Source organism: Bipolaris sorokiniana (assembly GCF_000338995.1).
Source record: "Bipolaris sorokiniana ND90Pr unplaced genomic scaffold COCSAscaffold_7, whole genome shotgun sequence".
NCBI classification, from domain to species: domain Eukaryota; kingdom Fungi; phylum Ascomycota; class Dothideomycetes; order Pleosporales; family Pleosporaceae; genus Bipolaris; species Bipolaris sorokiniana.
This window is the reverse complement of record NW_006911901.1, coordinates 996,879-1,021,855: the sequence shown is the minus strand read 5'-3', so window position 1 is coordinate 1,021,855 and position 24,977 is coordinate 996,879. Positions and strand designations below refer to the sequence as shown.

The window sequence follows — 24,977 nt, the reverse complement described above, 5'->3', positions numbered from 1 at the left end:
GAGCTGTAGTGCGTAGCTGGCCTTACGCTTTGTGCGCATTTTGACTACGCGATACCTGTCAGACGGCGCTGTACCTCCTTTGGGAATTTGCTACGTGCACCGAGTAAACGGGGCAAATAAAAGACCCAGCGGGCCAGGCTGTGCAGAAGTACTTGTAAGCGGAAATGAAGGGTGTTGGTTCGTGGGGGTTAAGGGTGCACAGTTGAATCCCTTGCTTACAGCAATCGATGTGGCGTAGTCGTGCGGTAGTAAATACAGCTGAGAATATTGGTGGTCAGTGCCACAGAGCCCCTCCTTTTAGCGGGCTTGACGTCAGAAAAAGGCGCGACCTATTATCGTTCTGAGGGGAAGGCGACTCCAGCTAGTAGTAGGCGCAGATAGGCGCATTCGTACTATCTCCGAAGAAAAACATACAGTAATTGGGACCTTAATATTACTGCGCATAAGAGTCTTGCGCGCGAAACAAATTAGGATAATGACTGCGCGTCTTCCTACCGTACTTTCATGTGATAAATAAGAGAGGCCCACCCCGTTCCTATTCTCACCTAATAGATTCAACGTGTTCATCAACCAAACACTTCCACTCCTCACTCCCATAGTAAACCGTAAACCCATCATCATGTGTTGCGTTCCCCGTACTAACAACAGTATCTCCTAGTTGCCAAAACAAGTCCCCCGCCATACCACCTTCTCTCAGCCCCAAACTTGTCTCTTGCCATGCCCCTTCCACTGCACACTGTTCTTCCCTCTTCGAAACCCCATATTCCTCCAGTAAACACGGTTTCCCGATCCGTGCACAGACCTCTGCATGCGACCTGATCCACTCGTCGCCAAACGAGCCGCCAACAAGCCAATGCTCGGGATACAAATGGAATGTGCCAAACGAAATATTCGGCAGAGCAAGATTAGCAGCCCAGTCTATACCTTCGATGTACCAGTATGGATACTGGAACCATGCACCGCCTTCAAGTCCGAATCCTTCATCGCCTACAGTAATCAGGTGTTCTGGATCTAGCGAGCGAACGTAATCGCTCGTCTGCCTGATCCAGTTTGTAAGTATAGAGGTAGGACACAACCTGCATCGCGGCTCGTTGGCGAGTTCCCATGCGAAAATTGCGGGTGAGTCACGGTACCGCGATATGACGGCGGCGATGTAGGCGTGGTACATGGCCTGGCATTCAGCTTTTGTGTACCACTGCGCATTGATGAAGACGCCGCAGGCACGGAAGTAGGCGTGCATGCCGCCATAGTCTTGCCAGTTGTTTACAAAGGGGATGATTAGTTTTATGCCGTAGGTTGAGGCAGAGGCGACCACAGCGTCGAGGCGTTGGAGGCCGTTTGCGCCCGTGTTGATGGTGGCGGTGGAGCCGGAGAAAGATTGGAAGTAGACGCTAGAGGAATCAGGCTCGCCTTCTACGTCGTTGAAACCCCATACTCTGAGAATCTTGGTGCCGGAGGCGGCGAGGTGGCTCATGCTGATGTTGACATCGGTGTCGTTGGTTAAAAAGGGCATCCAGTACGAGTTTGTACCGGCGTAGTATTTGGTTGTGCCATCGATGTTGAACTTTAGGCCGTCAATTTTTGAAATGGATGCTTGGGCAGAAATATCAACTGATGCTGGCAGTGCAGCAGCAGTTGCGCTCAAAAAGAGTGTTGGAAGCAGTTTCATGATTTTAAGTCCAGTGTTTGCTCCTTGGGCCTGTGCCGTATAGTCTCTTCAAAAAAAGAAACACGTTGTATTTCACCAACTTCATCCATAAGTACTCGATACAAGGCAGCATCACATGCCCCACTCCAAATGAGGTCATATCGTATACTTCTCTTACATGGAGCAGAACAAGTTCTACAAGTTGTGGCGTCATATAGCAGCCCAGGTTATACTATAATACCAATAATTGGTGCATTAAAGACTTACCGTTGTGGAAGTCGAGTATTGCCAAGTATACACGTGAAAACGAAAGTGTTGAATTTCACCGCGGTTAAGAATCCTTGCTGCAAGTCCGGAGATCACACCCGAGCACAGTAAATTGGATGGAGCCCTAGTCGTTAACAAGACAACCAGTTTCAGACTGCTGATAACAACGAACAAGGTTCGTACCAGAAATAGAATGCAATCGACGCGACTCGTTTAGTGATATGTATGTATTGACTGAAACGACTACGGTCTGGTTTTCCACGATTGTGTTAGCATGACATGAGCTCTCGAACTTTTCTGTGAATTTCATATCGACATTCTCAAATAGTAATGCCTGCCAACCCGATTAGTCACAGATCAGCGGTCACCCTGGTCGCAATAGCTCTTCTCTTTTCTGATTGCTGACTGGCTTTGGACGCAGGCTTTAGTTCCCGTTCCGTACACGGTAAGTTTTCGTACATTGACTAGTTGGCTATATATGGTAAAGATGGGTTCTGTGTGGTTAGAGCTAAGCACCCTCGCAAATTGGAATGATGCAGCTGTCAGAAGAAAAACTTCCAATGCATCTGGTGCACCTGCCTGAGCATTCTATCTCAGCCTTGTGACAAGACCACATTGTGGAAAGATGTTTGTGAGAAAGACTGCATATCGCACGGAAAGTAGGTATGTTACCTTCCTTAAGGATCTGTGCCTTTGGAGTGGTCGAAGCAGTGTTCTCGTTTGAGATTATGCGTCGTGATAGCGAAATGAGTGTGATGATGGCCACGAAAAAAGAAAGTCCTAACCGATCAAATACACCACTCAGTAAAATGGCCGTAACCAAATGCCGCGTAATCCGGATCTGGCGCTGGCAAGGACGTGCACAACGAGCACGAATCGCCTTGTTGCAATAGGAAAAACTCCAGGTGAAGACCAGTGAGAAGGAACTTGAAAAAGAAGTATATGCACCCGCTGCTTCAGGCCGCTCTCTTTTCCGAGTACATAAGGCTGCAGCAACGCACTTGCAGTCAACGTCTGCATGCACGCCAAAGTGGAGATGCGGGTGCAGGTACCAAAAGTTCCTTGTAATATTCGAAGAAGAAAGTATAGAAGACTCCAATGTGACACCAATCGCTAGTGCCAAGGACCCGCGAGCTGTGGCTGTGTCGCGACGTTTTCGTATCGAGCACCAGGACAAGGGGTAATGAACAGTCGATCCTGGTCCTTTCATCTCCACAAGAGCGGGTATGAGCCGGCCCTCGGGGAAACCGATATCCCCGTTATTCCTTTAATGGCATTGCTTTTATGAGGCTCGAGGAACATTACTCAATCCATTTCCTCAGATTGCTCGCAGTATGACGGCAGTTATATATGGCCAACGGAGCGCCGTGGTGGTGTGGGGGTCATGTGTGCCACGCAGGGAAATGTAAGCCATGAGATTAGCGGTGAAAGATGGACGTGAGAAGTTGATTCAATAGTCGGACAGACGTTCGGCGCTCACAATATTTTGGGCATACGTAGGACGGCGCCAATCCGGAATGGACCATATAGGAAATCCCACGCTCGATGATGCAGTCCACGTCGGTTTGCTGGACATCGCGCACGCAGTCGTATGCTGTACAACGCGCGCCTTGGTTGTGCGTGGCAGCGCTGACTGAGTAGCATTGCATAAATGTCAAAGATCTGAGTCTAGTGCTGTCGCGTGGCGCCTCCAGAGTAATGGCAGCAGTGTGACGACGATGACCACGAGTCTGGGATTACCTGTGCCTGTGCTAGACCCACGCGAGTCGTGGCGCATTTGGCGCGTGAAACAGGCCAAAAGCGCGCGGTGTAAGTTGCCGTGCCGGCTATGCCCCACAGCATCGCCCTGATGCTGGCCATGAAAGGAAGCGTGAGGTGGTACTAGACGGAGCCAGGAAGCCGTCACTCCAGGGTACGTTTCAGAGTTAGATTCTGGGGCATGGTCCAGGGAAACTTGGATAGTAAGCACTCCAACCACAATAGTCGTCTGTGACGCACTGAATTCTTGTCTCCAGGATGGCCCTGGGACGTGCTGCACGTTGAGGCTCGGGCCGGTTAGGGCCGGAAATGTGACCTAGACTTCCAAGTCTGACCCCGGGTCCGCGCACACGGTTGATCGACCAGGTAGCGGCCGAACGCATACAGTATCGAATTTTCCGCGCTCGGCAGCGGCGGAGGGCGCTCGCGAACAAGGATGCTGGCACCTCCTGGATGGCCTCCTTGTTGGTCAGACATGGCCGTGCGGGATCGGTTGCTTTGGGCTGTATGCGGCTCGAAGAAGATGGCGTGCGTTGTATTTGTGCCACTCCTGACTGTGATGACCAGCCGCAAACAGAATAGCAATCGCCCTCGAGTTTGAAACTACTGAGCAATCGTGTTGCCGAACGCTACCGAATGTCCGTGCTTGGGCATTCAAGTGGTGGGCGTACGGCATCAATTTCGATGGCGGGAGCTGGTCTGGTTGTGTCCGAAGCCTCACCACCAGGTCAATATTGCACGAGAAGCCACTTCTTGCATGACGAGGTAGAAAAGCAATAAGGCATGAGAAATTGCCGTTCCTACCTGAATCTGCTGCCTGCCAATGATGCCAGTTGATATGACGCACAAGCATTTCAGCCACCGCCGATTCCGACACTCTCTCTGGCCCGAGCCCTGCGAGCACTGTCACAGTTCCTCACCTCAGCCTCTCCAAAAACAAAGTCCTGCCAAGGCTAGAACGAAGCGGGGGGTGAACCGCGGTGCCCTCAAATCTCCTGCTTCTCTTGCTTTCCGTGAATCCAGAAACTGGCTGGCATTGCTTTGGGCGTCGTTGTCCCAGGCCGTACTGTCACTATGAGCATTCGGATAAATGCGACGGTCCAGGAGGCCCGAACAGCTGCAAACCACAGCCAGGAGCAATGGGACCGTTTTTACGTGAGTATGCTCTGGTCGCAAGGGTAAGCCGGGCTAATATTACTAGTTTATAACAAAAGACGAGGCGAGGCAGCTTGCTGAGGCGCATCCAGACTGGAAAAGATGGATCCTCATCCCCGCGAACGAAAAGGAACAGATGCTGGAGAGGATCAATGCCCGACTAAGTGCTGAAGGTATTCCGCCAGTCGAGATGATTATTTTGAAATGGCGCGTGTCGCAACTCCTCCGGGATATTCAACGCAAGTACGGTACGTGCAATCGCAACTCTCCCTATAGATGTGGGCTGGCGGGCAGGTAGGCAAACTCTGTCCAAACGTACTCTAGCTGACCTCGACGACTGCACAGAAGCAGGCAGCATGCTACAAGGAATACCAGGTACGAGTTCAGGGTCAGGACCGGGTTCGCCAATACATGTCCACACTGCCCAAGCACCTTCAGACGGTAGCGTAAAGTCTTCGAGCCCACAGCGAACCGAGTATTCGCCAAGCGAGACTCGCCCATACGATCCAATACGAGATGTTTAGAACCTATGCAGCCCCGAAGGAATCCTGTCTTTTACAGTGCGTGTTCAATGGTCGACAACAGAACTTTCGACTGCTTGGTGTCCAAGCCTGAGCCCAGGAGCAACGTGGCCCGATGGGAACAAAGCGAACCGGCCAGCCCGGACGAGCGCCCCAAGAGGAGACGAATTGTCATGAGTTTTGCAGAGATACTCTTGCTGAGGCCGTCGCACCAGGCTCCGACAAGCCCCAGGGGTTATAGATATCCAGCCAACATGGCCTTGAACAGCCGCACAATTGGAAACAGCTGCGCCGAGCGGGCCAGACGTCTTGCTGAGTGGTTAAGCCCTGGTACGTAGCCGAGGCAGTGCTCAGGGTTTGCGCTTTTAGGCCCAACTCTTGCATACTTTCAACATGTCTCGCTTTCTTCGTGTGCCTACGCTTTCCCACGATTCTCAATCCTCTCATGATGGCTATCCGTAGGTGATTGGTGCACGACATGCAGCTGTCGCTTGGCGTGGTAGCTGTCTGTCTTTGTGCATCGTGTCTCTGGTCAAATATAGAAAGAGTCGGAATAATCGCGGTGCAAAGCCGTGTCTCGTACATTTCTCAATTTTGCCCTTGATTCATTTTCCGTGCTGTCTCCTTACAACCTTCTCTCATTGCTGACAGATGGACATGTCTTTTTTTTTCTTATCCAAGGCTCGTGCTAGGCTGGCATGTTCGTAAGTCAGGGGCTGTGGACCACATGGGAGTGGTGTGTGTAGGCGGTGCAATCTTCCACGACGCAGCTTGAGGCAACATATCGAACGGCGCATCCATTGTGACTTAGTCGTCCACTAAGAAGTTGGGAGGTCACTCCCGCCAGTTGAGTTCGCCGAACGTGTTAGCACGTCCAAAAAAATCCATCAAGTCGAGCAATTGTCCAATGCCTGATCGGTAGACCCAACGACAGTGTAAGCTGGAAGCCTCGTTTGATCTCCCAATAAAAGCCTGGAGCCTGCAAGAATTGACGCGGACTCATGTCGAACGGCTTCCGTCGGGTTGTTGCAAAGTGTCGGGTAGGGCTGATTGGGCTGGAGGATGGAGATGCGTGTCTGCCTATGCAAACATGGGTAGCGATGGAGATGGCTCAACGCCTTGGTACTCCGCAAACTGATGGGCAAGATGAAAAGCTGATGGTAAAAGTAGAGTGACGAAAGGATGGTGGTGAAGAAGAAGGACCAGTCCAGCGCGCCTTCCTCGAAAGTATGGTACCCTAGCAATTAGTACTCCCCTCATCCATGTCGTTACGGCTGCCACACCCGCACCCTCTGATATCAAACTCTTGTACGTCGCAGGCTCCTTCGACAGATGCATTGCATGCGTCCTGCTCACCCAATTTCAACGCGTCCTTTGTATTTTGCCGTCATGCGAGGTCAGTTGGAATGAAGCAAGTATTCCGGGCGCGGCTGCCGACCATGTCATCATGTGCTGTTCGGCTTATCTGCATCGTACACTCCAAACTCATCCAGCTTTTCATCAGTCTTGCTTGCACGGAGCCTTACTAGACTCTCGAATCGCTCGTCCCCAAGCACGCGTCACCTCGGATGTGACCTCCGCGGTCCGCCGACACCGTTTCTACACTCTTGGAGAAGCCCAATGTGGCAAGATAGCCTTGCCTGAATTGTATCAGGCATATCGAAGCTGGTCAATAGCTTTTGATGGGATAAAAGAATCTGTTCGTGGTCTCTCACTCTCTTGAGCTGCCACCCAGGGCTTGGGGAGATGGCTTGAAGCTGTATGGTCATAGCTGCTCCTCCCCAGCAAGTCGAGGGCGACGACGACATGCTCCCACACTGTACCATATCCATTTCGTAAGTTCGCACGATGCCTGCTGATAACATACAGACATCATTGAGCGCTTTGACAGGATTCGATGCAGCTGCCCGACGGGTGTCGTTGCTCGGAAGCGGCAATTACGTGCATTAGTGGAATGAAACTTACCAGCACTTAACAGTAAGTAGAAGCCGCCAACTTGCATAGAATGCTAAGCCAGGCGCCTTGGGTAACACGACGCAATCCGCCGCCCCGACCTTATACCTCTCTAGACTCACTTTGCGACGGACCGCATGGTGAACCGGCTACGGAACGGACCTTGTACCTCTCTACACAAAAGCAATTCACCATAGGCGCTTACTCGCTTCCCACCACCCCCACTACATGTCCCACTCGAGACGCGATACCCGCTCCGCTTCGATGAGAACTGCAGTTACACAAGGAGGCATGCCGGTCTGACTTCTATAACCACTTAGCTGTGGGTGTCGCGTTGGGGAGCTTGCTGATACCTGCTGCGGTCACCAAAAGTCGGTGTCGATTAGCTTGATAAGCCTCCACCCGTGCTATGAAAGCGCTTACTCGGTGCTCTCCATGCTCACAACCGTACATAACAGCTATACTAGGTTCGTATGGAAAGGCGCGGAAGCTGAGAAAGGGTGGGGGTTGCTCAGACCCTGATCACGTACAGCATACTGCCAAATTCAACCCCGCTTTCCGACGCCGTCTGGAGAAGACGTGTATGATTTGTTTTTCTATGCTCCTCTCTCTTGACCACCACTAGAGACTACTGCAAATCAGCAGATACATATTTGATACGGTGTGCGTCAATCACATTACTTCACATGTTCAAGACAAGGTTCACTCATAGAGCTCCGCTATTTGAACATGGACAAGTACTATTGACGATCATGTGGAGACAGTGTTTGTATGCCTGAAATGCCTCAATAGCGGAGCCAAGAAATCAGGAGTGTTGCTTCATCGCAGGTGGACATGGCGTCCTGGTATCATTGATATTGTAACCAGCCAACGTAGCTATCCAGGGCTTTTGAGCCTACCACTTATCCATTTCATGATCGACATGTTTTTCCCTTCCCTTTTTTTATGCTTACAAGACTCAATCCTACTGATCATCCTTGCATACCAAACCCGGGCTCAATGCCTGCTTGCCTCAGGGCTTTTGCTCGCCGTGAGTCTATCTCCTTCCTCTCTGCTTTTTGTGATGCTGCCAACGCCCTCACTTGATCCTCCTCTGCGAACTTGGCGCCCCTGGGATGCTCTTCCCGGTCGAGATCAACGGTCGCGCATATGGTGACATTCTCGCCTCGTACAGTCATGACGCCGGGGAGCTTGACATCGTTTATCAGCCATCGGGGAACCGAGGGGTCAGAGGAAGGTGTTACGTCGGGGTTGCGTGCTGCTATTCGCTCGTAGCATTCTGTGAGAACAAGGTTTGCTAAGTGCATGATTAGCTGATATGGGTTTGGAAAGCAGCAGGCTGGTACACGCAGACATACCGAACTGGTCGTAGGAACGTAGGATGCCAATATACTCTTTCTCGTCGCGGAGCAATACATCAACCTTCTCTGTACAGTGTCAACATGCTGTTCTAGAGTACGCCATACAAAAGTGTGCGCATACTGTCCACCATGTCTAGCAGCATAGCCGACGTCAAGAAGGCCTGCGGTGGTAGGTCGACGGGGAGTATCGGCTGCGGAAGACCGCCACGCGCTCCGCCGAGCACGTTGGGGCCATGTGGTTGTTGTTGCTGCGACAGCTGGGGTGGTGGTGTGGCACTGTATACGCCCTCGTAGCCTGCGGTAGTTGCATTAGTATTGCGCCATGCAATATTTCGAGGGCGGATCAACCTCACCCATACCAGGCGACGGCCCGCGAGGAAGCTCGGAGATTTGCGGCTGCAGTTGGCTGCCCGGCGCCTGCATGGAGCGCTGGAGCATGGCGTTGAAGTCCGGGTTACCTCCAGCGGCCGCGGGGCCTCTGGGCGGCTGCTGTTGGTTGTTGAAGGCCATGGCGGGGGAGAAGATTGCTCAATTGCAGCAAAGGTGGTGGTGTTCTTGTAGTGATTTGCTTAGCAGTTGCGAGGGGGCGATTGGTAGGGCGCTATCATGGCGAGGTGTTGTAATGTTGCTTTGTGTGTTCTCACCTTGGCTGTTTACGTAGTTGAGGATGCCCGAAATCGCCAACGGTTCGCGTATGCCAAGCTCGCGCTAGTCATCGCACCAGGAGATGCGACTCTTGCTGCTCGAGTCGTCTGTCCCTCTGCACGGAACTGGCTTCTGTGTCTTGTTTTCTTTGGTTCTCTACATACTCGCTGATCGTCCCATAGATCAACCTGCTGATGCCCTCAAAAGAACAAAAAGAACGCCTCTCGCTACTCATGCTCCAATTCAATCCACAATTGACCATCAATAAAGTTTAATGTACTATCCCAAAAAAGCCAAAGTTTGCACAAGACTGGATAGTAAGCATTTGACCGAGTATTCAGCTGTTCAGTCATAATGCTCCCTTCTTGTATGTCTAACCACCACTATCGCCTGGTCGAGACCAGGACTGTACCAGGTCATAGCGGACGAATCGGAGCCGAGTAACGCCGCATCATTGACGGCAGCGCTTCATTTAAGTGTCTACTATTCTTTTCTTTTTCACACTATATTTCTCGCCTGTTCACTGCGATTATATATCAAGTCACGTATCTTGACGGTTTGCACTCGCTGCTCTTTCATCCATACCAAACACAGCTGCCATGATCAACGTATTTAAGGAAAAATGGCTCAACTCGCCAAAAGAGGTGCACGAGGATTTCTCTGGAAGAAACATCATTGTCACTGGTGCGACATCCGGCATTGGTAAAGAGGCAGTTTTAAAGTTTGCGAGACTGGGGGCGGCCAAGGTGATCATTGGAGCACGAGATTTAGCAAAGGGAGAGTCAACCCGGGCTGATTTAGAAGCTCGGCTTGGGCGGAAGGGCCAACTCGAGGTCTGGAAACTTGACATGATGTCGTACGACAGTGTCGAAGCCTTTGCGAATCATGCAAACGAACTCGAGCACCTCGATATAGTTGTTCTGAATGCTGGAGTTTGGCGAGTCGATTACCATCAGTCACAATATGGCTGGGAAGAGGACATACAAACCAACACTCTCTCTACAACACTCTTGGCTATCCTGCTCCTACCTAAGCTAAAACAATCAAAGCAGTACACGGGTAGGATTTCAGTTCTTGAGTTTGTCAATTCCGGTCTCCACCAGAAGGCCGTAGTTCCACCGGAAGTCCGCCAGGAACCCAGCGTGCTCGACCATTATAACAAGCGAGAGCAGCGCAAAGCGCAAAGCCAGTATAGCTTTTCCAAAGCCTTCCTCATGTACGCTGCCACGAAGCTTGCCGACGAGATCTCCTCCGGCGACGTAATCGTGACGAGCGTCTGTCCGGGCTGGGTCCAAACAGACATTGGCCGGGATCATTTCTTCCCGGGTATTCATATTCTAGCTTTTCTGTTCTATTTCTTGTTTATGCGAACACCGCCCGTAGGGGCGAACACAGTGTTGAGCGGGACGGTACAGGGGGAGAAGGTCCACGGAAGATTTTGGAAGAGCGACAAGATTCAACCGATCCCACCATGTCTGCAAGGCCCTGAGATGAATGAGCTCAGAACGAGGGTGTGGAAAGAGATTGTTGCTGCGCTGCAGAAGGATGTGCCAAATGTTACACGGGCTATAGATGTCGCTCTGGCAAAGCCGTAACAAAGCCCAGTCCATAGACTGTACCAGTAGCCTTGTACTAGCAATCTCTGTGGAACATAATACGTGATTCCTAGTGATATGTACCATTTTGTTGCCACAGTCATCAAATAGCTGTATCCTCCTTTGTGCAACGTCTGACAGAAAAGACACTGGTCGTCCCTGAGTTTTGCATATATTGGGTGTGGCTGCGTAAACGGGGCTGAACCACACGATCGCCATGCACCTCCACAAATGACGTCGTGCTCTAATTGGAGCGGCAGCAACGCCTAGAAGATGCGGCGCGCGTTACCAGCAGCGCTGCACGTATCAACCCGACCTTGACATATACAGGCTGGTCACAGCCGTTGAGTCAGCTGCCGGTAGATGCCCAATTTGCCCTTTCGCCGTAAGCCCTCTGCCCACGGCCGCGACTTCATCCTCTGCTTCCTTTTCCCTCGGACGCGAGCCCGCGCGCGCATTCATCTCTCCAAACTCCGCCACGAGACATTTCCTTCGCTCAAGCACCGTGCCCAGGCACGTATATACAGATACCTAGTCTATCGCCAGTCTCTCAGACTCCGGGGCAAGCCGAGCATTGCCCAGCGCCTGCGAGGCTTCACCCGACGCCTGGCTGGCAGTAGTTACCTCGAAGATGCAGCAAGGGCACGGCGACAGCAGATAGCGAAGAATTCAGGCGAAAAGACATTGAGTAAGCCCGCAATGTCGTACCAAGAGAGCTATGAAGCACGGGAGCCGGGGTCGCGGCGACGAAAGCTGGCCGGCTATCTCAAGGCGGCCAACGAGCTCAGGCAGACATACACGCAACAATATGCCTCAAACTGGAGCAATAGAGAGGCACAATACGATTATGAGGATGATACACCCGGAGGATTTCCCGATGCAGCCGTCGTAAGGAGCGGACGTGAGGAGATGGTTCTGTTCCCTAGCTATGCCCGAAGACACGTCAAGAGGAAGCCAGAAGCACAAGCAACAGCAATGCAAGAAACTGGCGGCCAAGGGAGTAATTCACACGAATCGAATAACACGGGAGATGCCGACTTCTGGAAAGAGCAGTGGAACAACTACGAGGACGATAATGCGGTGGTAGACGTCGATGTCCGTGGCTGGATATACTCACCACACAATGGGCCAATGTCAAGGAAACAGAGGCTCTTCATTGGCCTTGCACGCCAGCTTGTTGGTGTTCAGGCGCCTGCACAAGCATCTGGCTCATCTGCAGAGAGCAGTCGAGATACAAGCCCACAAGGCCACGACTATCGTGAAAGAGCCCATACACGCGACGCCCAGCGAGACGAAGCAATTGCTGCTAAAGAAGCCGAGGAGATCCTGCGTAGAGGCGAGAGCAAGGCGAGGGCTGCTGCACGCGGTGCTTACAGTGAGAGGCCTGCTCCGCAAAACGATGACATCGATCTGTACCGGACGGAAAGTGGCAACAGCATGCGACCCGGTAATGACAGAGTCTATCAGTTGGCCCACAAGACATCGCAGGATTCCATGCGGAGTGAGGCTAGTATCAAGCCTTTGCAAAAACGCGGCTCCTGGAACCAGCCTTCTGAAATGAGCCCGGCAGAGCTTGCCGAGGCCAACGCCCGGCTCATGGCTCGATTGCGACACTTTCTTGCCATACCCATGGCTAACACGCCCATAAGTGTCTTTTTCTACAATGAAACCATCTCAAAGCAGCGGACAGTGTATACAGACGCCGCAGGACACTTTAGTATAAGCGCAGCGTTGGATTTCGTGCCTACTCACGTACGCATCCTAGCATCAGACAGACTCTCGGCAACGGAAGAAGTCATTGTCACCGCTTCACAGGGTATCAGCGTCATAAGCGACATTGACGACACAATTAAGCACTCTGCTATTGGTAGTGGCGCCCGTGAAATCTTCCGCAACGTTTTCATTCGCGATCTTCTTGATCTCACCATCGACGGCGTTAGAGAGTGGTACAATAAGATGGCAGAAATGGGAGTAAAATTCCATTACGTTTCTAACTCTCCCTGGCAGCTGTATCCGGTCATCTCAAAATACTTTTCGTTAGCTGGACTGCCGCCAGGCTCGTTCCATTTAAAACAGTATAGCGGTATGCTACAGGGAATCTTTGAGCCCGTTGCCGAGAGGAAGAAGGTTACGCTCGATAAGATTGCTAGGGACTTTCCAGAGCGCAACTTTATTTTGATCGGAGATAGTGGCGAGGCTGATCTTGAGGTATACACCGATTTCGTCCTCGAGAACCCAGGAAGAGTCGTTGCAGTGTTCATCCGCGACGTCACCACAACAGATAACCCGGGATTCTTTGACCCTTCGACGGGTCCTACTTCAGGGAGCCGCTCTACGTCTCCGCCACCAGTGCAAGCTGCCGGTGGAGACAACTCGGCCGCCTCAAGTAAGGCTCGATCCTTTTCTGAAGAACACGATCCCGAACTCAAGGCTGCAATTGCAGCGTCACTGCGTGACATGGATGCGGAGAATGACAAACGTCCCCGCTCACTCTTTCCAGAGCTGGATCACGATAGACAACCAAAGTTGCCGGAAAGGAAATCCTCCGCGCAAAGATCGGCACCAAACTTGATAGATCTGTCGTCGGATGACGATGTGGATGAGTCGCCTGCATTGAGAAGATTCAACTCGGAAATAAGAGCCGACAATGAGAAACATTCTTCCTCAGTTGTGTCGAATGCAATGAAGTCCGCGCCCCCGCTTCCTAAAAAGCCTATCGCATTGAGAAGCCCTACGAGCGAATCCGCACCGTTCAAACCACCTCCTTCTGGCGCAAAGCCACAGCCACCAAAGCCCCGAGTGTCCTCAACAGCCGTCAACACATCAGGACCTCCAAAACCTCCGGTAGGCCCCAAGCCAACCATGACCCATCAGAGCCCGGTACCAGAAGATCAGCAAACCTATGCCGGTATGGCTCGCGACAAGCTATGGTCCGTCTACAACAACCTACCTGCATTGAGATCGACAGAAGCGCCCAGCTCAAATGCATCAACTCTAGAAGTCAGCGGTGTTCGAAAGGGTCCACCTCCTCCGCCACCCCGACGCGGAAACCGTGACACTGCCGCAAACGCCGCGTCGTATGTGGGCTCCAAAGCCTCTTCAGCATGGCAGCACGCACCCTCAATACCGTACCACGCGCGCCCGCAAACAACCTCATCGCAAACCTCCCAACCCTTTTCCACCGCAGCCCCACGCCAAGCTATCAATCGTACTAGCACGGGAAGTACACTTGCGGGACCGGGCGGCGACCAGCAGCAATACGGGACTAAGAAGGAAATCCTCTGGCGCCAGCGATGGGCTCATGCGGAGCACGTGCTAGGTGAGCAAGGCGTGGTGCTGAGGTCCTGGCGCGCGGGGAGCGATATCATGGATGAGGCTGTGAGCATTATCCAAGATGCAGAGAAGAGGTTTAAGCGAGAGGAGGAGAAGATGGAGAGGAGTTTGCGCGATGAGACGAGGAATGGGGGAAAGGCGAGGTATGGGACTATTAGGAAGGTTAGTGATGAGAGGTAGGGATGCGGTTGGGGCCGGTAGTATTCATATTCTTTGTTGTCCAAGTTTCTTTGTGGGTGGAGGATTGGTGTTGTAGTAGTAGTGTGGTGTATACGAAATAAGCAAAATAACAAAGTTACTAGTAGCGAAACTCTTTAGTCCGCGTACCTACGTAGTCTCTTTTCCTCACAAACAACAATATTACCCTCTCCTCTACAGCCTACTATCTCGTTATACTCTCTCTTTTCTCTGTCCCCGGAACCTACCCACCACGCTACTCACGTCACACAACCTTCCCCAAACGCCAACGCCAATGCACCCCAGCCTCCCTCCTAGTACTCCCCCTAACCCAACCACTCCCAGTCGTTGGCTTCCGAGGACGCATGACGCATATACACAAATGCCCGCTAAAACGCCCAAGTAAAGTCGTGATGTCATAGTTTTATCCTGTACCCCAGAGGGAAATAGGCTGCAGGACCTTGTTTTTTTTTGGTTTTTTTGGGGGTTATTTTCTGGGCGAGAGGTGCATCATATGGAGGATTAGAGTTTCGAGAGGCTAGAAGGCGGAGGACGTGCGCGAGTTGGGGAGGGAGGGGAGGTGTTAGAATAAGAAGGTGGTGTGCCCCGGAGGTTGGTACTTTGTCTTGTGATTTTTGTTCTTGATCTTGGAAACATTTAGTAATCGTCAACAACAAAGACAAACTCGCAAACGCATCGCGTACCTTTTTTTTTTCTCTAAAAGAAAAAATTGTGTACTTGAGAATATATACAGAGACGGAGACGAAAGGGCGTTGGAGGCTTATATGAAGAAAATGTATGTGAGGTTTGGTGCGAGGGAGAAGGTTGGCGGGGTGACGGTGCAATGGCGCTGCCATGGAGCGGGTGTGTGCATTTTTGTGCGAGGATGGGAGGGGGTTTCTTTTCCTTGTTCTTTTCTTGTACTGACAGTGTGGCTAGGCCGTCTTCTAAAGGTAAACCGACGGATCCCAAGTTGAGGGAGAAGGTCAAGGAGGAAGTTAAGCAGGAGACGAATAAGGATGGTGGGGGGATGGGAGAGTGGAGTGCGTGGAAGGTTAGTCTTTTTTTCTTACTTATTTCTTGTCTTTTTCCATTGATGGTGTTTGTTCGAATGCTGATACGGATTTTAGGCGAGCAAATTAGCAAAAGAGTATGAGAAGAAAGGAGGCGGATACGAGAATGAAGCTGGGAGCAAGAACGAGCCTAAAAAAGGTGTGCCGCAGGAGAAGTCTCCAGCAAAGAAAAAGGCTGAAGAGAAGGAAAAGGATGAGGGGAAAGATGAGGGGAAAGGAGACGAAGAGAAAGAGGGAGAGTCCACACAAGATGAGGAGAACAAGGATGATGAAGATGATGCGCCTCCAAGCGCGCAGAAACCAAAGGCAAAGGCTAATACTGGGGCAAAGAAGACTGGAAGCGCAAAGGACACAAAGAGTGCTGGAGCAAATAAAGAGGACACGAAAGTGTTGAAGGGAAAGGGGAAAGAGAGGACGGAGGGAACGAGGAGATCGGCGAGAGTGGCGAGTGGGAAGAGGAAGACGTATGACGATAATGATGATGGTGACAAGAGTGAAAAAGAGGAAGGAAAGAAGACAGCAAAGCCCAAGCCGAAGAAGAGTAAATCATGAGCATCACACTGGTTGAGAGGTGGCTTTTGATTTCATGTTTTTTTTATAATCAAGAACTATTGGTATTGACCATGCAATGTTCCCTTGGATAGTATAATTATGGTGTATACCCTCTTTGCCCAGCCTTCACATTTTTAGAACTCTGCCAGCGAAAAGCTAGTTTGGTACCCTCTCTCACTCCAATATGTCCAGAATGATTGTAGGCAGATGGGAGTACCTGCTCCCGATTTTTCTTATTCCCACTAACATGGCATGTGTATTCACTATCCTAGTACATGTCGATACAGTGGTTCAACAAGTGTATACACATGCAAGGTCCAGTTTCTTGTTTTTTGGTTCAGGGTTCGGAATAAGCCTGTGCTTACGTCTGTCCTGCATTAAACGGCATTCTGATACAAAGCTCGGTACCGATCATGTATGAAAGATGGGATGGACCAAAGTCGAGAGCACACTACCACCACGTGTTTCTGTACCCTGAGCCGGCTAGATTCCAACGGGGCTGCAGATCGCCAAGCATGTCTCACACCGATTTTGAGGAGCTTATGATGCTCGTCATTGCTGTAGCCTCAGGAGATATTTGGGCGCAGGGCTGGCACCATCTCAGACGGTTGTGACATCATTTTGTCAGCTCGGCGCTCACATGAGTGGCCTCGAGAGATCTTGGGCACATGAAATGGCACGACTGCCTAAGGCACCCAGGATCCTTTTTTTGGTGATGATGGTGGTATATTGCGGACATAGTAGAGTCTTAATCAGCGTGTGACGTAAAAAGAGGCGTTCCTAGAATCAGGCTTTGAAACTACGGCTGCACGATGAGCCAGGGTGGATACTCAACGGGACATGATAGGGGATCCTTTTGCGCTCTTCTCCGTGACCGTGACGCGTAGGACTGGACAAAAGGTTGCAAATGCAAGGCCGGGGTGATTCGTTGGGGTCGAGGCACATGGGCGGGTCGAGGCACATGGGCGGGTGGTGGTAGTGGGAGGGGGGGGGGGTTGGTGATGGGCTTGGCGAGCTTTGTTTTGGCCCATGGGGAATACGGCCATGTCGACGCTCAGACGGAGCAGCCAACAACCACAACAACACCATCAGCAACGATCAAAATCATCACCAGGCACTAAGCAGCAACGGCGTCGGCGCGAATCTTAGACAACGCTCCTCGGAGGCAGTGCTTGGGCGGTCCCCTAGACCCAGCGGGTTTGCGGGGAGATGCAGCCCTAACGGCAACTAAAGTATGCATGCATGGCACTGACACCCAGCAGCCGTGCGGTCCCAAGGTTCTCGGCCTGCCGCCGTGGGAGACTCCTTTAAGCCTTTGCTGCCGTCGCCTTTTGCGAGCGACGATCTACCGCGTAAGCTCCGTTTTTATGGCTCAGGCAGCCGTCCTGCCCTGCTCGACGCATTCCACCCAGCACTTCCAGGCGAGCGAGCGACACCTCTCCTGAAGTCGAAGCCGCCACGCTCTCTCTCCGACCCAAGCCCTCCATGTCGGCCACCAGCCCGCAGTACAGGAGTGCCGCCCAAACCCCCTCACACTTCCACGACTATCCCGGCGCCGCCCACGATGCCCTGGGGGGACTGGCAACCTGGCAACACGACGCTGCCGCTGTCGCCGCCGCCGCCGCGACTGCTGCTGCTGCCCACGACTCGTACCCAGTCGGCCCATCACCGGCCGCATTTCTCCACTACCCACAGCCCGGAGTCGACTCCGCTAGTCTACAGGCCCCGTCAGCGTGGGCGACTGGCTATGTTAGACCACAAGCGCCCCATGAGTGGCAGCAACACCACCAAGACCAGCACCAGCACCAGTCCGACGAGTCGTATACGGACCGCCCTTCCGTCTCGTACTGTCATGGCGATGGGAGCGCGCCGCTCCCGCACCACCAGCTGCCTGCCGTTTCCCGCCACTACCAGCAGCACCAGCAGCACCAACACCAGCCTGCCCTAACCCCGGCTCCTCCCCTGCCGCTGGCTGCTCACGACCATTTCCATCCGTTGCACATTTCCCCAGTAAGTGCACACCACGTCTGCTGTGTTTTACAATCGTAGCTGAGAATGCCCAGGAGACCCCCGCCACAACGGCAGACCCACCATACTCGAATCATGTCCAAAAGCTGCCCCCAGTCCCACTGCCATCGCATTCGCTCCCCCAGGCCATCTTGCTGCACACAAGCCATGAACAGCAGCCTCCTTTGCACCATGCTGCTGCCGCCTGGGCGCACCACAGCCAGTATCCAGACCATACTAGTGACCCCATTGCAGCCAGCCTGCCAGTAACGAGGCATGACAGCACCACCTCCACTACCCCATGGCCCATGGTTGAGCCGGCCGAACCCCAAAGTGCCTCTGCTGTCTATGAGCGACCCTCCAACATAGCACCAGAATGGCCTGTCACAGAAGTGCCCGCGGACCATCAACTCTATGCCCAACACCATGCCCCTGTAGAGCACATGGAACGGACTGCAGCGCAGATGCTGGCGCGCCATAGACCACCACCCAAGAAGAAGGCTGCCAAGGTGCCTTCGTCCTTTGTCGAGCGGCAGGAGAAACTCAAGGTGTCCAGGCGAAAAGGCCCACTTCAAGAGAGACAGAGGGAGAAGACGCACACCATGCGCAAGACTAAGCGCATTTGCGTTCGTTGCAGGTTCTACAAGTCTGGTGTACGTGTGCGCCTTTTCATGTATACTTTCGCAAGACTAATAAAAATCTAGTGTGATGAGGGCGATCCGTGTGAAAAGTGCGAAAAAATCACCGGTCACGCCAGGTCCTTTCGTGAGCCGTGCTACAGAGAACACCTCGAAGACACGAGCCTCATCCGTCGCTGTATGTTTCCACGGCTAGCCAGGCATGATCAACTGCTGACCGTGTAACAGGCAATGGCCGTGAGCACCAGGAAGAGGCCGAGTTCCTTGGCTACGACTGGATATACAACAGTCAATTGTACGAAATGGAAATCATCTGGAACCTTCCCGGCTATGGTCCCATACCCAACGCGCAGCCGTTGCGCATCGCCTTTCGCCCTTATAGCCCGAAGCGTGGTCCACTCGACGTTGCCACGTCTGTTTGGTCCAACAGAGAGGGACAGGTGCCTACTGTCGAACAGCCAGCGTACGCGGTGTACGATACCGCGAACCTTGTCGTGGCTGTGGAACGATACTTTTCCAGCCTTCAGCCTGCTATTGAAGAGTGGATCTTTGCTCGCATCAGTCGCGACGAAATCGCCTACAGTACCTATCAAGAAGTGATACGCATGCGTCGAGTGACCGGAAGCAAGGCTCTCGATCTAGCAATGCGCCTCCAGTGTCTCTCCGTGGTTTCTCAGGGCTATGGCTCCGTCTTCTCCCCCAATATCCCTGGGATACGTGAATACGACTACTCAAGGCTCGGCCATAGCGACTATGAAGCATACGATCGAGGGTCATGCGATCGTCCACTCCCTGGTGCAATCACTCACCAGATGGATGTTGCTGCCGTCAAGTACCTCCGAAAGCTAGAGAAGCTCTTCGTCAAGGAACTGGCTGCATTAATCTTTAAGCCCAAGATCAAGCCCTGGTACGAACTGTTCTTGACATTTTATGTCATCTTCTGGAATCTCGAATACATTCACCATGGTGCTCAAGACTATATCAAGTCAAAAAACGGCACTGTAAGTTGTCCGCTATCGATAGCACGCTGCTTTTTCTCGCTTTTGTTTCCTTTTTACTAACTCGGCCATTAGTTGCTTGAGAACCAAGTTAGCAACGTCGTCACAACGCAGATCAAAAAGTGGGAATTCGCCTTCCCTGTGCTTCTATACCATTGGCGTTGCATTCTTAGGGGGTATTCGCCGTTCAAATTAGCGCGTGATAACCCAAATGAACTGCGCGAACGCGGTCACATTGACGCAGAAGGGTTCCAGTATGTCACGTCCATTGCCAACTTGTTCGATCGAAGCAATCCTGGTAAGTACTGGTTGACCCCCTCCTTTTTCCCCCACTGCTGCAACTATCGGTGTTAACCTGTCCCCTCTTTTTTTTTAGACCGCTTCCAGCCTCCACTTACAGGTTTTGCAACGGCTCATTGGTCGACTTCGAGTGAATGGATTGTTAAGCTCTTCAAGGAGGCCGGAGCTTGAGCGGGTCATCTTCCTTTCTTCCCGCTTCAGCCATTTCAAGTCCATTTGTTTTTTTGATACCCAGTCATGTGCCGAGGATGAGCCATGAAAACCTCGTACATGCATTCAGCGAGCCCCGCTGTTCAATCAAAAGATTGCTATCGCCCATGCGGATTTGCCCGAATTTTTTTGTTGAGCGCGACAGGGAACAGGATACAGGAAAGGGAAAACTGAAACAAGGGAAGCAAAGTCGTGTGTGGATTCCATGAGTTCGGTAGGTCTATCACAGCCCGTATAGTCTAGTTTGAACAGATTGAGAAATAAAATGAAAAAGAATGCCAAGTATTGAAGCAAAAGGAAATTGAGGCCGAGAGGACCAAAAAAAATGACGATAAGGGGGGCCGGTGGTGCCGCCAACATGGTAATGTCGATCGTATGCCGCAAAGCTCTATACATGCCCGACATGCCGTTTCCCGTAACCCACCCATTCCGGCATGCATTGCGTGAGACATGTGGTGTCGAAGAAAAAAGAAATGAAATGAAATGAAACGTTGGGAAGGACAGGGAAAAGCGAGTGCGAGACCTCATGATCGACCACGCCCCAACCCATCGCCCCCCCCTCCTCCCTTCCAGTCGATAGCCCCAGAAACAAAGTTTTTTCACTGGCCGCAAAACCATATCCATCCCTCGAGCCAGCCCACACACACACCTCCTCTCTTTGACCGTGCACCACACATGTGAGTGCAAGCACCTACATATGCGCACACACAGGTCCCCTGCTGCACGTCATGCGGGTAAGTCGCAAGGTAGACTAGAAAGGACATGGCTAGGCACAGTAGTAATAGCCCTTACTCGCGCATGGCTAGCCTTTTTTGCCCCCCCCCCCCTCCAAAAAATATTATAGCATGTACATAGACATACACCCATATGTACGTGTATGGGTGCCATACATATGTATGTGTACGTACGTACGTAATGTATCCGTACCGGGACCGTAACAAAACGTAATAGTTAAGTACAAATAATGAAAAAACAAGAGAGAGGGAGAAATGGCATCCACAATGGCGGTAGGAAGGGAGGGGGTGGGGGGGGGGGGAAGGTGGGAAACCTAGCCATGGCTTTCACGGCCACTAATGATGCGCCAAGGATCCATATCATAGACGGGCAGATTCTGCGGTCGACCCTTTTCAAAGGGATCGTCAAAGGACGTGGCGGCCCAGCGAGGCTTCTCCCACGCACAGGCGGGGTCGCGCACGAACATGCGCAGCAAGTGGCGCGAACTCTGTGCGTCTTGCGTGCTGGTGGTGCTGCGGCGACTAGTACCGCTGGTGGTGCTACTACTACTGCCGTACGCGGACCGAGCGTGCATGATGGACAGATTGTGCACTAGTTGAATGTCGCCCTGGCGGCGGCACAGTTGGTGGCTGTATTCACGGGCTAGCCGTTCGACGGCGGCGAGGGCGTGGAGCTGTTGCGGGTTGAGCGAGGGCAGGTGCGCGGCGCGAGGGAGACTGGGCGTCCCGAGCAGCGGGGCCTTGACGAGTTGGCATATGGGCATTCCGTTTAACGAGAAGAAGAGAATGGGGCCGTATGACAGGTAGGCTGCCCCGTTTCTGGGTCAAGGTTGTTAGTTTTTGTCTGGCCGAAAGCAAAGCGGACGTTATCTCCCTTTCTTTCTTTCTTTCTTTCCTTCCTTCCCTTCTCTTACTACGGTTTGCCTCCTCTTCCTTTGTTGGGCTCAGAAGGGGGAATTTCCTCCATTGGGGAACTTGGAGAATTTTGGTTGTGGATGCCTTTTTCCAGGAAACAAAGACACAAGAAAGAGGGGGTGAGATGGAGAAAAAAGAGGAAGGTACAAGGGAAAAACGTGTAGGCTAAAGATGTGGAGAATAGACAAGGGAAATAATAAGTATGCGGTCATCTAGTTGCATGGGCGGAAGAAATAGCCTCATTTGAACCAGTAGAGGGAGATGGAAAGAAGACTCACTTTTGCTTCAGCTCAAATGGCCAGTTTGGCTCTGCCAACGTCTCCAGAACCTCTGGATCTGTTTCCAGCAGTTCATTGTAAATCCGGGCAAAACTAGCGACAAATTGCTCGCCGCCAGCGTTAGGCCCCCCGTCGTTACGAACATATAGAGCAAGCACATCTCCAGAAAAGCGATCGCTGTGGAAGTCCATGGCAGAAGTAACTTTTGAGCCTGCGAGCCCTATGCCTCTGCATTCTACCGGAACAGGCTTCTTGGTTGCGTCCAGTACGTGGCTCAAGGTTTGGTTGGCGTATGAATCCGTAGCTCGCTCTGGGCAAATGTACGAGCATATGCCTGCAAATGCAATAACCGCTTCTTCGTCATTAAAGTAGGCTGTGTCTAGACCTCGCAATACGGCGAGGCCCCGGCCGTGGTGGATACGTTTGCTTAGCGACGACAGTTTGTTTGCTAGTTGTGCGTTGCCAAGATCGAATGTTTCTGGGCTGATGTCGCTGCGTGAGAGTCCGGTGACTGAAATAGGGAAACTTTTAGTTTACATTCCGAAACCATCGGTAACCTCGGGGAATGAGGGAGATTGGTTGTGGCAAATCTTACGCTTAAATTTTATAATGGCGGCTCTGACATCTCGAATCTCACCCTCACTCAATCTTACAACATATTCCGATGGATCAAGCTCTTTCCCTTGCCATACCATAGGCCCATTTACTGCTGGCGGAAGCCTATCTGGTGAACTGAGGACTGACGAAGTATTGCTGTGTAGGCTCTCAAAGGAAGACCTTGTACTGAGGGGTGGCGACAACATGGTCGACTAAAAGTGGCTTCAGGAAAATTGGGGGACTGTCTACTGAAAGTGTTCTGGGCGTTGCTCAAAAGTATATGTATACGTTTAGTACCGAGGGAATTCTCTGATAGTTAGTATAAAAAATGGGCAGGTAGTGTAACTCAACAGTGTGCCTGCAAAGGACCTTTATATACTTGGCTGCCATTGATGCAACCCACTGTGAGAGATGTGTATCCAGTGATCACTAGTTGCCCTTGTCAGGGTGTGGATGGCAATGCGGAGTGCCGGTGTGAATTTAGAGCTGACAGACCCGCCTTACAAGGCAAGGCTTACATTAGATTGAGCCCGACCATTAATTGAAATCAGCGCCAACACACATGACTAGGCTCGTGCGACAAGAAAGAATCCTGGGTGTATCTTTTCTGGATTGCTTGTGACCCGACGCCAGTCATGCTAATGGCTGCGGGTCAGACGTGGCAAAGAAGAAATACTCAAATGGACCCCTACCACTCGGGTCCAAAACTATGGTTAAGGCAGCGGAACGTATCGAAACCTTGCCGTATGGAGGCAAGTGGTCGCCTGCCCTTGACCAACGTCTGCCCACCGCATTGACTGCTCTCGCTTGCGGCAGAGCTTCCTTCGGGAAGCCATGTGGCTCCGTGGTTGCCACCCTGGTCCCGCTGTAGGCCGAAGCATCTTGTACTAATTAAAGGGCCGCGTCCTAGTGAGCATATCCTCGCTAGAACTTGTACTTACTCACATATGTACCTCTGCTCGGGCAATTGTCGCGAGTCATCGACGATCCGGGTCCAGTAGGTACGTATAAGACCCTTTTAGGAGCACCGCAGATCGCAAAAATAGGTTCGATCACATTCGCATCAGCCTAATATCACCGCGCTTACCGCTGTGGGAATTGTGCGAGTAGACACCATTCGCTCAAATCCTTCGCATGCAGTCGAATCATACGGTAAGTTCCGAAGCTTCACGGGACCTGCTTCTCCTATTTGCAAGTCGGTAAACGTCCGCATGTGATCAAGAAAAGAAAGTGCGAGCATTCGTTGTCTTGAGACCCCGTTCAGCCTTTTTGTCTGTACATACTTACAGCTCGCTACAACAGCCTACATCCGTCGCTGCCGAGAAAGGGCCTTCATGGTACATGAAAGGCGGAATATCAGCGGCTGAGCACCCCGATTAGCACTTCTTACCAGACCCATAGTTTTGCCGAGACTTACTCAACATAAAATAACGTGATGATGTGCCTTCGGACTGCATGGGCAGTTATGGCCCGTGCTATGTCATCTCAACTGTGAGATGCTTCGGATCCACTCATCTGCGACCCCGTTGAGCTGCAGAGCTACCAGGGGCTACGCACATGGAGAATCATTGGGCCAAATGTTCAAAATGAACCGCCGACGGTTCAGCTCACTAGGGTGGTGGCTATCCGATTGGTGTGCGCCAGTTAATGCCATAGCTGTTCACACCCCCTCCCCACTTGTACTTCTTGTGGCGACTCATGCTGGCATCGTGTCTCCCTGCGCAAGCAAGCAACCTATTTCAGATAGTCACAATACGAGTAGCATTCGTATAGCTATCCTTGATAGCCAAGGGCGCGGCTACTTCTTGCCAGTATCGGCGCCAACCCATTATCAGCGGATGCGATGACAGTTACCGCGAATGTGGGAAGTTGCTGCAATGTGATTGTGCATCGACATGCAGCTCACCGCCAAATGCAACTTCGTTTTGACTGATACGGGAGTGTCAGGTTTGCTCCCGGCCCGTTCGCTTGTCACAAGCATACGTTCCAAGGCTAAAACGTCTCGAGGAGAGCCTTCTCCACCATGCATTGCTAGGGCACCACCTACAGCATAGCCTCATGACATGCCTTGCTAGGAAGGATTGGCTGCATATCGCTTCGGCACTGCATGAATGATCAGCTGGACATCCACACAGAGTATGATAGCAAACATGGCTCTTGCAGGACAATGCAGCCAGGCGGCCCATCCCCAGTCGCATCACAACCACTGGTTCGCCACTAGGCACTGTCTTTTTCATACTCAGCCTTATGGGCCCAGTTGGA

At 52.0% G+C, this 24,977-nt stretch overlaps 7 protein-coding genes across 7 annotated transcripts; 3 read left to right on the top strand and 4 right to left on the bottom strand.

Annotated features, from left to right (window-relative positions):
- Positions 1-454: 454 nt before the first annotated feature.
- COCSADRAFT_36887 (glycoside hydrolase family 5 protein) lies at positions 455-1,734 on the bottom strand. The gene has a single exon (XM_007701623.1). It carries the CDS (start codon positions 1,667-1,669, stop codon positions 542-544), a length of 1,128 nt encoding a protein of 375 aa, XP_007699813.1. The 5' UTR covers positions 1,670-1,734; the 3' UTR covers positions 455-541.
- A 590-nt stretch (positions 1,735-2,324) lies between these two features.
- On the bottom strand, positions 2,325-3,354 carry COCSADRAFT_323657 (uncharacterized protein). Its single transcript, XM_007701945.1, has one exon. The coding sequence runs from the start codon at positions 3,123-3,125 to the stop codon at positions 2,424-2,426; it is 702 nt and encodes a 233-aa protein (XP_007700135.1). The 5' UTR covers positions 3,126-3,354; the 3' UTR covers positions 2,325-2,423.
- Positions 3,355-4,747: 1,393 nt separating this feature from the next.
- On the top strand, positions 4,748-5,352 carry COCSADRAFT_89835 (uncharacterized protein; the record flags this gene model as incomplete). The annotated part of the gene is made up of 3 exons (XM_007701944.1): positions 4,748-4,828; positions 4,875-5,076; positions 5,153-5,352. The coding sequence occupies 3 exons, from the start codon at positions 4,748-4,750 to the stop codon at positions 5,350-5,352; spliced, it is 483 nt and encodes a 160-aa protein (XP_007700134.1).
- A 2,684-nt stretch (positions 5,353-8,036) lies between these two features.
- COCSADRAFT_199693 (uncharacterized protein) lies at positions 8,037-9,315 on the bottom strand. The gene is made up of 4 exons (XM_007701943.1): positions 9,017-9,315; positions 8,785-8,958; positions 8,661-8,729; positions 8,037-8,599 (listed from the first exon to the last, which is right to left on the bottom strand). Exons 1-4 carry the CDS (start codon positions 9,171-9,173, stop codon positions 8,274-8,276), a joined length of 726 nt encoding a protein of 241 aa, XP_007700133.1. The 5' UTR covers positions 9,174-9,315; the 3' UTR covers positions 8,037-8,273.
- A 285-nt stretch (positions 9,316-9,600) lies between these two features.
- COCSADRAFT_199692 (uncharacterized protein) lies at positions 9,601-16,038 on the top strand (the record flags this gene model as incomplete). Its single annotated transcript, XM_007701942.1, has 7 exons — positions 9,601-10,899; positions 10,934-10,937; positions 11,267-14,342; positions 14,395-14,398; positions 15,353-15,467; positions 15,544-15,873; positions 15,949-16,038. The coding sequence occupies exons 1-7, from the start codon at positions 9,908-9,910 to the stop codon at positions 16,036-16,038; spliced, it is 4,611 nt and encodes a 1,536-aa protein (XP_007700132.1). The 5' UTR covers positions 9,601-9,907.
- Positions 16,039-17,362: 1,324 nt separating this feature from the next.
- Positions 17,363-20,215, top strand: COCSADRAFT_323605 (uncharacterized protein). The gene is made up of 6 exons (XM_007701941.1): positions 17,363-18,048; positions 18,102-18,698; positions 18,750-18,861; positions 18,912-19,684; positions 19,757-19,979; positions 20,058-20,215. Exons 1-6 carry the CDS (start codon positions 17,524-17,526, stop codon positions 20,150-20,152), a joined length of 2,325 nt encoding a protein of 774 aa, XP_007700131.1. The 5' UTR covers positions 17,363-17,523; the 3' UTR covers positions 20,153-20,215.
- A 1,024-nt stretch (positions 20,216-21,239) lies between these two features.
- On the bottom strand, positions 21,240-23,089 carry COCSADRAFT_142645 (uncharacterized protein; the record flags this gene model as incomplete). Its single annotated transcript, XM_007701940.1, has 4 exons — positions 22,714-23,089; positions 22,119-22,629; positions 21,470-21,744; positions 21,240-21,421 (listed from the first exon to the last, which is right to left on the bottom strand). Exons 1-4 carry the CDS (start codon positions 22,919-22,921, stop codon positions 21,240-21,242), a joined length of 1,176 nt encoding a protein of 391 aa, XP_007700130.1. The 5' UTR covers positions 22,922-23,089.
- Between the last annotated feature and the right edge of the window lie 1,888 nt (positions 23,090-24,977).

What these genes read in the sequence shown, in the direction of transcription:
- COCSADRAFT_323605 (XM_007701941.1), top strand. Translation starts at nt 17,524, where the DNA reads ATGTCGGCCACCAGCCCGCAGTACAGGAGTGCCGCCCAAACCCCCTCA. An exon ending in ATCCGTTGCACATTTCCCCA is followed by an intron (nt 18,049 to 18,101) that starts GTAAGTGCACAC and finishes GAGAATGCCCAG; the next exon opens with GAGACCCCCGCCACAACGGC. An exon ending in GCAGGTTCTACAAGTCTGGT is followed by an intron (nt 18,699 to 18,749) that starts GTACGTGTGCGC and finishes ATAAAAATCTAG; the next exon opens with TGTGATGAGGGCGATCCGTG.
- COCSADRAFT_323657 (XM_007701945.1), bottom strand. Translation starts at nt 3,125, where the DNA reads ATGAAAGGACCAGGATCGACTGTTCATTACCCCTTGTCCTGGTGCTCG.
- COCSADRAFT_199693 (XM_007701943.1), bottom strand. Translation starts at nt 9,173, where the DNA reads ATGGCCTTCAACAACCAACAGCAGCCGCCCAGAGGCCCCGCGGCCGCT. An exon ending in GCTGCTAGACATGGTGGACA is followed by an intron (nt 8,730 to 8,784) that starts GTATGCGCACAC and finishes GACACTGTACAG; the next exon opens with AGAAGGTTGATGTATTGCTC. An exon ending in ACGTTCCTACGACCAGTTCG is followed by an intron (nt 8,600 to 8,660) that starts GTATGTCTGCGT and finishes TCATGCACTTAG; the next exon opens with CAAACCTTGTTCTCACAGAA.
- COCSADRAFT_36887 (XM_007701623.1), bottom strand. Translation starts at nt 1,669, where the DNA reads ATGAAACTGCTTCCAACACTCTTTTTGAGCGCAACTGCTGCTGCACTG.